General features: G+C 39.5%; 1 protein-coding gene across 1 annotated transcript in view; it reads left to right on the plus strand.

Annotated features, from left to right (window-relative positions):
* Window positions 1-11,645: 11,645 nt before the first annotated feature.
* Window positions 11,646-13,452, plus strand: part of si (sucrase-isomaltase) — a 47,737-nt gene continuing 45,930 nt past the window's right edge. The window contains exons 1-3 of the mRNA XM_020600439.1: window positions 11,646-11,841; window positions 12,569-12,666; window positions 12,842-12,962. Coding sequence (XP_020456095.1) covers window positions 11,703-11,841; window positions 12,569-12,666; window positions 12,842-12,962 — 358 coding nt within the window. The 5' untranslated portion in view covers window positions 11,646-11,702. The remainder of the gene's footprint in view (window positions 11,842-12,568; window positions 12,667-12,841; window positions 12,963-13,452) is intronic.

Consider the following 13,452-nt stretch of genomic DNA (forward strand, 5'->3'; position numbering starts at 1 on the left):
CTGGGACAGTGATGCGGAGAGGAGCTGCATACTGATTAAGTGAAGTTGAAGAGAGGGCCTCTGTGTTGGCAGACAGAGCCACACAGCAACAACAAGTCATTCACCTAATTTAGGACACACACACACAAACAGACATGTTTCACTCCAAAATATTTATGATAACTATGCCTGAAGAAGCTGTGCCACAAGATGTTTTTTGCAAAGAATATTTTTGTCTTCAGCTGCAGGGCCGCACTGAATGTCATTTAACTTTCACTGGAGACTAATACATTTCTCTAATTATCACTACTCCCACAGAAATAGAGGTACGTCATAGAGATATGCCGTATCTCTTCATGGCCTCTGAATCAGCAGAGAGGTCATTAGTGATGGAGGAAGAAAGGAGGAGAAAAGAGCAGAATGAAGGAGGGATAATGGATACAGAGAGCAGAGTGAGACAGAGCGTGAGAGGTAGGACAGGAAAGATCAATACAGTCTGTACTTTGAGAGCTGAGAATTTGCATATCATGGAACAGGGCGAGAGGAAAGTAGGTGTAGAAAAACAGAAAAACACATGCGGGAAGTGTTCATGTTTTCTTTTTTGTGTTCAGACTGGAGGGAGGGCGAGATAGGAAGAGCAGGTGAGAGCAGATTCGGCGACGTCAAAGACGAGGAGTCTCTTTACGCCATTTTCAGCAAGAGGAAGAAGTATGCAACAAGGGCATTTCTGGTTGAATGATAATGGAAGATACAGAGAGAAAAGCTGAGAAAGAAAGAGAGTCACGCTGCTGAAGGCGAGAGAATGACAGACGGAAGAAGGATTGAGGATTTCTCAGAGATAAGCACACTGTTTTCTTTCTACCCTGCTAACCTCTCACTCACAGAGGCGGCGTGCGCAAGTGTGCACACACACATAACCAACACTATTCTATTGCAGCAAGCGCTTGGCACCTGACAAAAGTTCAACCGCTCATAGTTGCCATGGCAACGAGGAGATTCGTTGTTGCTACCCGTACAGCCTCCCAGCTTGATGAGGGAGTGAGAAACGAGACAAAGAGAGAGAGAGAGAGAGAGAGAGAGAGAGAGAGAGAGAGAGAGAGAGAGAGAGAGATAAAACAGCCAAGTGAACTTTAAATGAGGACGTTAATTTGATTAGAACACTGAGTAAATTTTAATCTCACGGTACAACAAATCCATATTTATTGGTGCTTTTATTTAGTGTTTGACCAACATGTTTTTATTACAACATCAAGTATTGCAGTTTTTGTCAGAAACATTTATTATTTATTGGACTTTGCTGTGGTGCAATGTAATCAAAAATCCTACAGCGCTATGGAAATCCTTCCTCTGTCTGATGAAAATAAGCCATAACTAACTGTCTTTACACTTAAAAAGCAGATATCCCCAATACATCCACATTCAATCAATCATACTTTGACAAAAAAATAGGCGGTGTATGTGTAGACTGCAGTCAAAACAGATCAGTTAACAGATGCAACCCCTGTAAAACACAGAAAACCAGAAAGATAATGCCTAAGCTACTTGTCTAAAAGGTTCAGCTACTGTAGTTTCTTCATGTTGTTTTTCTCTTATCATCCCTTCTTTGAGTTAGCTTGACAGCTAGAGACATGAGTGAGTAGAGTTCATGTTTTTATAGGGCCCCAGCATCAAGTTCTAACAATTTCACAATGCTGTCTAACAACAAAAACAGCTCCCACAGACAGATGGTATTACATGCTTACATTTCTACGTACAAAAAAAAAAACCACATGCTGTTGTATTACACATAAAGGAAGATCAGTTAAACATAATGAGAAGGGTCAGCTACATACACTGTGCAGGGCAGAGGTTTACCAATGCAGCAGCTGAACCTGGGCTCAGCTGGTGACTGCTGGCTTCTCTAAACAGCTTGCCAACCCGTCACACTGCTAAATGGAAGCACAGTAATCATATCACATATGCTCAACACCAGTCGGACAGAACTGATGAAGCCTCTTGGAGGAGAGGTGAAACGTCTTCTACCTAAAACCAAGTCCAGATGATTTTTTTCTGTTTTTTCAGAATCCAGTTTAATGTTATCTTCTGTACCTCTACCAACCAAGGTCACTTTACCTTTACTGAAAACCTCAGTGTCTCTTAAAATGTTACAAAAGATTGTTGCGGAGGGATATAGAAGATGAAAAATAATGCAATAAGTTCTATGGACGAGTCTATGAGTTTTCTATGTGATTATGAATTAATGTATTTTTGCTACCATCAGCACATTCAAGATAATTAGCTGTCAGGTTATATTATCTTAGAAATCTGACATACAATCTGAGAGAAAGGCATGTATGGGGTGGGGAGAAGTCAGAGAAGTAATCTTAAGCACACATACACACTCAGAGATGCAGCACGCTTTCCTCTTTTGCTCAGCACACACATATGAAATAATTAAATATTGATACTCCACAGATCCTGAGCAGCAGTAGTAAATTTGAGACCTCAACACATGAAAGGAGAGCAAGAAGTTTCATTTTTTTTAACTTTTCTGCTTCCGGTGTCTGTAAAGCTCCAGTGATCTCTGGTCCCTCCGTAGTTCACAAGGTCACTGCCGGGTTTTGCAAATATGATTTACTGGCTTATATATGTGTAAGACAGTGAGAGGGAGATTTATTAGGAATATTCATACTTTCACCAGTTGTTACTATCTTTCAAAGGAAGGTCAGCTTTGCAATGAGTGTGAATAACAACACACGTGCGCGTGCACACAGAAAATACATACAGGAGTAGTTAATCATTATACTGGATCTAGCACTCTGTGAACTTAAAGCAGCTATCAAGGCTTTACACTGACAGTTGTTAGCATACTCATTATTTTAGGAGAGAACGTGAGTGCACGCACCCATGTGAGTGTGTGGGAGTGTGAGTCTATTCCTGTCAAAACACGCTGAGTAACAGCAGGGATGGAAAACATTTCCCTTAGGAATGATGCAGCAGAAGCTTGGAGTGTGTATGTGTGTGTGTTTAAAGTTGAGCACACACATTTTCATCTTCATTCACCATGATGTTGCTCGCCCATAGGGAGTAACATCTGCGCCATGCTTATGGGGACAACTGCATAATGGGAACACTTAGATCGGCCACCTGCATGTTATGGTTTGTGCAGCCATTGGTGATAAAACAGCTACAGACATGTGGACAATTCAATCACACGCAGAGAACTGCAACACCACAGTGTAAATGCTTGATGTATTTGTCTCCTAGGAGGTTAAATTGCTATCAACATGGATAGTTCACTGTTATGTCACCATTTCCTGAACATTATTTCTAGAGGCAGAAGGGAAAGATAATCATATCTTTTCACCACTGAACTTTTGTCCTGTGGTAGCACTTTGACTCTGCCAGTAAAAGGCATCCCCTCTGCCATTTCAAGCTATAATACACTCATTACCAGTCAAAAGTTTGGCAACACTTTTCCATTCAAGTCAATGGGAAAGTGTGTCCAAACGTCTGAATGGTGCTGTATTTCAGATAATATATCTGATAATTTCAGATAACACTGCCCTATATTTCATTGGCTCTTTTTGACCTTTGCCGGAATGGAACAATCTAGTTGAGCTTGCAGTGACCAAAATTTCATGACTTTCATGACATGTTGGGTGAAAGAGGCACAGTGGTGCAGTGGACAGTGCTGTCTCCTCACAACAAGAAAATTCTGGGTTTGAGGCCGAGCCGATCCAGGGCCTTTCTGTGCAGAGTTTGTATGTTTCCTAGTGTCTGCGTGGGTTGTCTCCAGGTACTCCGACTTCCTCCTACCGTCGAAAGACATGCAGCTTAAGCTGATTGGCAACTCTAAATTAACTGTAGGAGTGAGTGTGAGTGTGTGGTTGTTTGGGCAGCCCTGTGATAGACTGGCAACCTTTCCAGGGTGTACCCTGCCTCTCGCCGAGTGCCAGCTGGGATTGGCTGCAGCCCCCATGACCCTGTTCAGGACCAAGCGGTATAGATAGTGGTTGGGTGTTGGGAGAATTCGTACCCAATAATAATGAGAAACACCGTGAATTTTACTTCCTCATGAAAACCTGAGAAATACTCAAAAATCACATTTATGCAACAGTACAATTATTACATCATGGAAAAAGCTCTGAAAACCAGCACTGAATTAACAGAACAAATTACTTATGTAAACCGTATTTACTTTAAGCTACTACTTATTCTGGTAATGATGCAGTGTCTGTGTGCAGTCGCTTACATATAGTGCTGATTATTTACTTTAAAATGGAAGTGTTTAACCTAAAATGACATAATTTTCTCTGTGGAAAAGACAAGTTTCAGCATTGAAGGAAAGTGGGGATAAAGGTATTGTACTGTATAATTCACAGAAAATTACTAAATAAAGACCTTTGTTTCTGGATGGAGAGATAAGATTAGCATTTCTGGTCTATTGACAGAGTAATGAGGTAGTGGGCAATGCAATAACAAAAGAAAGAAAGAAAGAAAGAAAACAAACTGTTGAAATTGAAAAATTTTCACTAGACCTCACCCGCTCACTCTTCTACCAGCCTGATGCACCACTAAGAGGCTTTCATTTTCAAATGCAAAGGCCCGGGACACCAGGTTAATTAGTTGTGGTGCTGCCGGAGTGTAGAGTAGTATGTTTGCATGGACTGTAATTACGTCTCCCCATTAGGCTTCCAAAAGAACACAAATATTTGTTAAATAAGCCGACCTATAGTTATGGAAATAACTTGCTAAATTTTAGGGTCAAGTTGTGAATGTACTTTACCACGGAGGTACTTATTGAAAACAAAAAGACAAGATTATTATTGTGCTGACATTTTGTTTTGCTAAGGACGTGTGCATGGCAAGTAGCAAATTAGTAATTAACACTGAAATAAAGGCAATGGTTCAAACTACAACTAACCTAGTAATCTAAACCAAAACAATGCATCATCATAGTGGAAGATATAACAGACTTGGAAACTTTCATAGACTGCTATTACTACTGATGCAGTCACTTCACAGAGCTTCACTCTTCACCAGGGAACCAGATGATATTGCCACAAGACCCACCTATCTCACTCAAATAAATCTTTAACTAAATCGATACATTTTCACACATCTCTAATTAAGCAGTAAATTGGAATAAACTGACCATTACTGCACTCTCCGAAGGCATGGGATCCTGCAAACACAAACACACACACGGTATTGAAACTCAGTAGTCTACCCCCGTCTCCCGACTACTTCGTATGGTGCTGTCTTTTTTCATAAGTTGTGTTTTGCTTTTGCCACTAGTGTTGTTGTTTGCTGTTCTCACTCCTCCTTCCCTTCAAACAATTTGGTTTGTTACAATCTTTGTACATTTGTGCCACAAGTCATATTGTAACTTTTTGGTTTATGACAAGTTTCTTGTAAAATGAAATGTGTATATGCATGCAGCATTGGGGTATAAAACACATTTCCAGAATGTCTTGAAAGCTCATATATAGACATTTTTGCTATTTAGAAATAATTAGCTTGCTGGAAACCCTTATGTGACATAAATCCTTGCATTGTATACCTTTTATTCAACCAACGCCAACTTTCATAGACGTTCTGGCAACTAACCTTAAGTTCCAGTGAAAAACGGCAGCTACAGTGATCATGTTAAATGAGGCTATACACAAAGTTAGCTCCAGTAAGTGCAGAGAAATGACATGTTTAAAAAAATCAGCTGGCATGGATTATACTTAAAAGCAGAAATTCACTCCTGACAAAATGTGTCAGTAGAGGATTAATAAGTTATTAATGACCCATCATACTGGATCATGAAAAGAGACTGTACAGCTGTTTAATTTTATTGAGGAGAATCATGAGACTACCAATGTAACACATTTTTCATTCTAAGCCACGAGTCTGCGCCTCTGGTAGCTGTCTCTGATTCCCAAGGAAAAATTCCCAATGCATGTCAAACACAGATCTGTAGCAATATTCATTAGACAGCCTTAAACGCACAGTAACCGTGTGAGCTGTCTGCCCTGCAGTTTTAGTGTAAAACCATCTACTGCCTTCATAAAATCCAGAGCTCTGACCACATCACTGGAACTAACAAGTAATGCTGCACTCTGAGCTAACAGATTCAAGATTCAAGATTTTTATTTGCCATTTATGCATAAACACACAGTCTAGGCATATCGGAATTTTTGCGCAGGGCTCTCCTGGAGTCAAGTAAAGAGTCAGGCAGGTATTCTTCTTGACATAATGAACATTTTCCACTCATTATGTTTGTGATGTGTGCATTTTTTTGGAGGGTCATTTTCTGCCCCATGCCTGTACACAAAGTACTGGATTGCCTCATATGAGTCTAAATGAAACCTCCATGCGGTTCATCAACTACATCATACACAACTTGACACTAGCTTGTATGTATAGCTCATTAGCCATCACAGAGCAAACAAAGAGTACTAAAAAAAAAGCCAGTTAAAAAGAATTGAGAAAGAGAGTGCAGAGAGGAAAGGACTAATTGACTTGAGTGCAATACGTTGACAATATTGGTTTTGGGGGGTGAAATCAGTACTTTGAGGACACCTTACAGTAGCTGCTAATCAGAAGTTAATCTTCTACTGTTCAACTCTTGTGATTGCACTAGCTAAAGCAACCTTTAACTTGCTAAAAACTGCTATTCATTTGAGTAAAAGGACTAAGTGATTAACGCACCCTTATTTAGAGCTTCAAGGGTAAGAATTACTAAGCTGTGCATAAAAAGTGTTATGGCACTTTTTTTTGAGAAAAATGTAACTGTAATAGCTTAAAATAATGACGGAATTTCCTTTTTGTTTGTCGTTTTATTTGTTTGTTTTAATCACAACCTGGAAAGAGAGCAGGCACTAGACTGAGAGGGTGCATTAGAACAGTAGTCTCAGTACTTTGCTGTAACTTTATATGGTCAATTATTAATAGACCTGGCAGTGGAGGGAAGAACCTAGAGTAGAGACAGTCTGAGAGCCAATGCCAGATAAAAATCAGTATAACCACATTTGTCACACAGAGACCTTGAGAGCGTTTTATGGTGCTTTGAGAGAATAGTTACAAAATCGAAATGTAGATGATAAAACATTGAAAAAGTAATAAAATGCAAAAGGCACAGCAGTACGTGTTCCAACTCTAAATGTTACCAATTAAAGAACATTTTAGTAGTGAATAGCTGTTTAAAAGTACTAAGATGCATTTATCTAATGTAAAACCAACCCAGTCCTGCATCAAAATGTAGAATAGCTACATTGGTCCACAATGCAAACTGTACTGATCGTACAATAACGGCTTGTTGTGACATGGCAATGGCCTGCGCCCATGTCACTTGGCTGTTGTTTCTGCCAGCGAAAGCAAAAGTCAATGGCTGACATTCCTTATCTATGGTTACGTTTAGACACAGAAACCACATGGTTAGGGAAATCCCATGGGTAGACTAAAACACTTTCTGATGAAAAGTATTTGTTTCATTATATAGATCAAATTCACCTTTAATATCCACTGGGCTACAAAATAAAAGAATACACTAGAAGAAATGTTGGCATGTCACAGTTTTACATCCATTACTATATTTTAAGCTGTGGATGAGTGTAGCTATTGTACATTTTCATGTGAGACTGTGCTGTGTAAAACATCCTGGTAAAATCGGTTGGTCAGTTCTGGTATTAGGTAGACAATTCTTGGAGATGCTGTAGACAGCCCCTTGTTATACCCTAACATAAGACAAACAAACACACACATGAACATACACATAGATGGATGACAAGTGAAAGGAAAAACCAACATAAAGTGTCTTAGTTAGGTGTTGGGCCACTGGAACAGCTTGAATTCACCTTGGCATTGACTTTACAAGTCTCTGGACTCTACTGGAGGGATGAACACGCTGTTTAACATGTCCATCCAAGATTCTCTATAAGTGTTCAACTGGGTCGAAATCTGGTGATTGTGAAATTCATAGCATATAATTCACATCGTTTTTATACTCATCAAACCATTCAGTGACACATAGTGCCCTATGGATGGGGGCACGGTCATCCTGGAGGAGACCACTCATTTATTTGGGTTTTTCCTTTAATTTGTCAACGGTCCCTCTAAACTTGGTTGGTTGGCAGCTCTCAATGTTGAGTGCCTAGTTTCAAAGTGACTGGATCGATACAGGGGAGTGAATTGCCAATTTCAGTTTGTTCTATTGAAATCGGCTGGCGCTGCATTCTAGAGGGAGAGGATCTGAAATTGGCAGTGGCAGAGTGGAATTGGATTTGTAACGAGAGAAAGACTGAGGAGACTGAGCACAATGATTAGAAAGGGACTTGGACGCTTTCACATCTCCTACATCCATACACACATACATATATTATGTCATAGTTACCCACATGGGATCTAAGACAAATTATGGACACAGTAATACAAGCCTTTCTACTATACCCCTGACTTTTGCTGTCTTTCCGACGTCGACCCATTCACACACTTTCACCTGAGGCTTATGTCGACTTCTTCAACTGTACGGTTCCATGGTATTCATGGTAATCTAGATAGAGAGTAGTTCATTCCATTCATCCTCTTCGTTCTGTCGATGGGAAAGACATGGACTGGCGACATCACCCATCTACAGAGTGTGTTGACATGGATAGATGTCTGGCCACAGAAACTGTACACAACTTAAACCATGGCTTTTGAGTTTGTTCTAGCCTAAAAACCAAAACAAACAGACAGTTTGAAGTGTGCTCAGCTCTGCCTTGGAAGGATCCACAGCCATAGATGCTGGGTGTTTTGAATACCAAACTCAAGAAATTTCATGTACTTGACATCAAGTTAAAACCACTGTTGAACAAAGGGAGACTGCATCCTGTCATATTTAATCTCCTTTTCAGAAGGCAAACAGTGGAAGTGTTTGTTTCAAGGCAAAAGGCCAACTGCCTGCTCTGGTTTTCTTTGGTTCCCACTGACTCTCATGACATGACATGACTGCTACATGATGATGATTGTGTCGTTGTGTTAGAGTCACAGCACAGGGTGCAGTCATCCATCTTCACCCTACAAATCCTGGGGAGCATTTTTACAAGTCGAAGATTTTGTACAAATGACTGGTACTTACCTAGAGTAACTTTGGTTCTGTGATTATATGGAGATACCTGTAATGCATTACCTTATTCATTTAAAGTAGTAGGCTGGCATTTTGGGAAATAGGTTTATTCATTTTCTTGCCAATATTTAGATACAAACTGGAAACAGGCTAGCTTGTCCCAAAGTAGCAAAACCCACTTTCCAGCACCTATAATGCTCAGTTAGCAAATTATATATCATTTTTTAAAAATCCATACAAAAAACTAAGTGTAAAAATGACAATCTGCTTTCTTATGTTAATGTGCCAGACATTTTCTGGGGTCTTCTTAGTACACTAAGCTAACCAGCTGCTGGCTCCAACAATTTATTTACCATGCAAACATGAGAGTTGTATCAATCTAGTGACAGAAATGGAAGTCTGGCCATAGAAACTGTACACAATTTAAACCATGGCTTTGCAGTGCGTTCTAGCCTAAACAGCTAAATAAACAGACAGTTTGTTCAGCTCCACCTTTAAAGTGTAAAAATAATCATTTGCCTTCTTCTGGGAATGTGTTAGGCTTTCTTCTTCTTCTTCTTCTTCTTCTTCTTTTTTGGCTCTTGTTAGCCTACACTAAGCTAAACTATACATTTACCATGTAAACATTGAGTTGTACATACTCTTTTAATAATAACCTACTGTAGTTTGTCATGTGGCTGCATGTGATTAAACATAAAATTATATTAATACAATTCTGGTACAGAAAAACACAAACATAACTAAACCTTTGAAAGCTATTCTAATGAGTTCTTTTTTTGTACTGACACCATACAAATAAAAAATCCCAGTGTGTATGCATGTGTGTGTGTGTAAATGACTTAAAAATTTGGTCACAGAGAGGTACCAGCTTTCATAAAACAACAACACACATAATCTTATGACCAGACAAGCATGCCGGCATGCAGTTATCAGTGGTGTGGATTGACTGTGCAAAGCTGATACTGTTGTTCCCTCAGCCTGTACATAGTCATTTTACATTTTATGGCTTTGGGTTCTGCATGCTTAGATTGTAAAACACACAGAGTACTGCACACACACACAAACCAAAAAAAAAAAAAGAAAAAGCGGCAAGCCTTTGACCACAATACATCCCGTGGATTATAAGGTGCTATCTCACTTGAACTCAAGCGCACTTTGCCCTGAACACTGAAGAGAGAGGAGGTAAGGTTGAGCTGCAGTTATAGTTGTTTTGCTCTAGTGTAAGTAAACCTTCCCTACAGTATATATTATAGCATTTGTTGATGATACTGCATGATTTACAGTATAACACTGGATGACTACTGTATGCTGGTGGGGTTCATTTTTAGTAACTACAGCACCAATGTATCATAATGATGAAGCAAAAATGCTGCAGTCAAAAGTCCCGCTTTATATAGATACAGACTTGCATGAAACTTTTTTGTAGTTTGCAGATGTTTGAATTATGCAGTTCTGTCCGCATGACAGTGGACAGACTGTGACTATAAGTTTGTTAATGATAATGTTGGTTGTGTGTAGCTCTTTGCCAGCAGAGTAGATCATCTACTGTAAATTGCAGTGCGGCCCCGAGGAACAGATGTCTATGTAGAGCTTTGATTACTGATCTGTAGTTGTGTACATCTGTTGTTCAGATATACACTGCACCGATCCACACTTTTTATGTCAATGTTAAAAATAAGTACAGGTGACGAACCGCCTGTTCTGCTGACATTAACTTTTTAATATATCTCAAAGTAACCAGTGAACTATAGGTATTAAGTAAAAGTTCATATAACCTAGTAGATATTATTGAATCACCTTTATTATTAATAAAAGTGATTCAATAATAGTTTGAACTCCCTGTACTCATGGAAACAGTGCAGCATAAAGTGCCCCTGTTTGTTCTTAAGTGTGTGCATGTTCATGTACCAGAATGTGTGTTGGTAGAAGTAAAATGATATGCTTATACGGGTGGAAGCTATTTTCAGACACTTGGGCAAGCTAAATAGGAGAGGAGGGGGGCTAAAAAGTTTGTATGAATAGCTCTGTGTCTTTTTCTGTGCCTTTATGACTTGGTGTTACATTGCAAGTTTGCAGGTGTTTCTCAGTGTTTCTCTATGATGTGCAGCTGATTGCAAACACACAGGGGCATGCAGACGCTTGGCTCTCTGTCTCTCTTTGCCCTCGCCTGCTCTTCACAGCACATTAAACAGAATGGCTCTAAGCCTCTCACTCACCCTAATAGACACATACTCACGCACACAGACATTCACCTTGTTTTTGTCTCCAAGAGTACACTGGAGTGAAGACTAATTGCTTGAGTGAAATGATGGGTGCCTTTGCAATGACTAGATCCGCAGCCTGCTGGAGAGTTTTGTCAACTCCCCAGTTCTCTTTTTTTTTAAAGTCATGTTCTCCTTTGTTTATTCTACGATTCTCTCAGTTTTTTTCAACTGCAGAAATATTCCATACGCCAAGTTTAATGCATGAAAAAAACATGTGTTTATGTGTTTGGTTGTTTTGTGCATGTGTGTTTTTGTGTGACCTACCAATAGCCCTCATTAAGCAGAGAGGTTTTTGAGACCTTTTGTAAATTAATGAGTGTTAATGATGTTCACCTTTGTAATCACTCTCTGTGTGTCTGTACATCTGTTTGTTTGTGTGTTAGATGGGGAAAAGGCGGTTCTCAGGCTTGGAAGTGACCCTGATGGTCTTGTTCACATTGATGTTGGTGGTAGCCATCACTGTCATAGCTTTGTTTTTTACTGAAAAATCTGGGAACACTAATGACAGTACTGGCACTAATGGTAAGTGAATATTTTAAAAAGATTTAATGAAATAAAAAAAAAAATCCTTCATCATCTACTAAGGGTGCTTTCACATTAAGGACCTGGGCCCGGATCCGAGTACACGTGACCCTACAGTCTGGATAATTGTGATCAGTGTGAACACATGTTGTGTCTTCTTAATTCTTAATGTGGATCCCCAAACCGAGCCCTACGGGACCTGTTGATTCCCAAGGGTCCGGACCAGGTTCAGACAGAAATTTAAAAGTGTTTGGGTCTGGGTCAAGTTCAGACACATAGGTCAAACTTTAGGCTAGACGGCCGTAGCACTCAAATGCTTTGTTTAATGATAAGGGGAAAAACAACGTACGAGCTCAACTGTGCCAGGTCTTTCTTTTGACCTGACAATTATTTGTACACTTTGACATACCACATCAACATGATTTCCGACTGCTGAGGGCTAACTGGGTAGCTTGCCACCTAGAGTACTGTGTGTGAGCACCAGGCTTCTTGTGTGGTCACCTGAGTAACATAATGGTCAGTGAATCACTCCAACATGTTGACTGGCTACAACATATAGTATATCCCCTTTTCTATTTTTACACACTTTAAATATTGAGGTGAGATGTATATTTGGCATAACTTACAAGAGATATGAATCTTAAATTGATAAATAGTCTGAATACTACATCTTTAGATTACCAGATTTTCTTTTGAATGAGGGACTGAACATTTCATTGTTTGGCAGGAACAACAAAACCACCTTCAGAAACATTTGTTCCTCAGTGTCCCGACATTCCAATCGGTCAAAGAGTAGACTGTTTCCCTGATTGTGGAGCCTCAAAGGTATGGGTCACTATCATTTCACAGAATAATGTTTGCAAAGGTTTTTCTAAAGACATGGTAAAGAATGGGTACAAGCTGAAGATTCTACAAAGACTGGTTATAGTAAAGTAGCTGCTATGACAACAATGACAGAATGAAGAAATGTATAACAGCATCAACAACCTGCCTTCCACAGCAACAATGTGAGCAACGTGGATGTTGCTGGAAGCCACTGGATGAGAGGAATGTTCCCTGGTGTTTCTTTCCAACCAACCATGGATATACAGTGGAATCGGTACAGCCTTCAAATGCTTATGGTAAATTTTTATTCTGCTTTCCCACTCGTAGATTCACTGACTGATAAAAATATTTGTCTTTCTGTTTAGCTTATTTTCTCATTCTAACTGCTCCACCTTCATTCAGTCAGTCTGAATGTCTTCTTCACATTTCTTTCTTTTTCTCTCTCACTTTGCCCACGGCATACCTTTCTGTGAAATATGACATGGATGGCATATTAGAAAACATGGCTGACTTTCCAGCATGCAGGTTTTTCTATTTTCTGCTTGATTTCACTGCCTTATGTGAACTCAGTTGGTGTGTAAAAGCAAGAAGAAACAATGGATAGTTTATATAGCATCTGAACTACAACAGCTTCAGTCACATACAATATTTGTTTTGTGTGACAAAGGTGTATCGAGTGAAAAATAGTAAGTGCTTAGTCTGAGAGGAACATTATCAAAAGCATTTCTCTTGGCCTGCCTGTGATAAACTCGACATTATTCAATGGTAACTTTAACCAATATATTG

Source organism: Monopterus albus, unplaced genomic scaffold, assembly GCF_001952655.1.
Source record: "Monopterus albus unplaced genomic scaffold, M_albus_1.0 scaffold46.1, whole genome shotgun sequence".
Taxonomy (NCBI): Eukaryota; Metazoa; Chordata; class Actinopteri; order Synbranchiformes; family Synbranchidae; genus Monopterus; species Monopterus albus.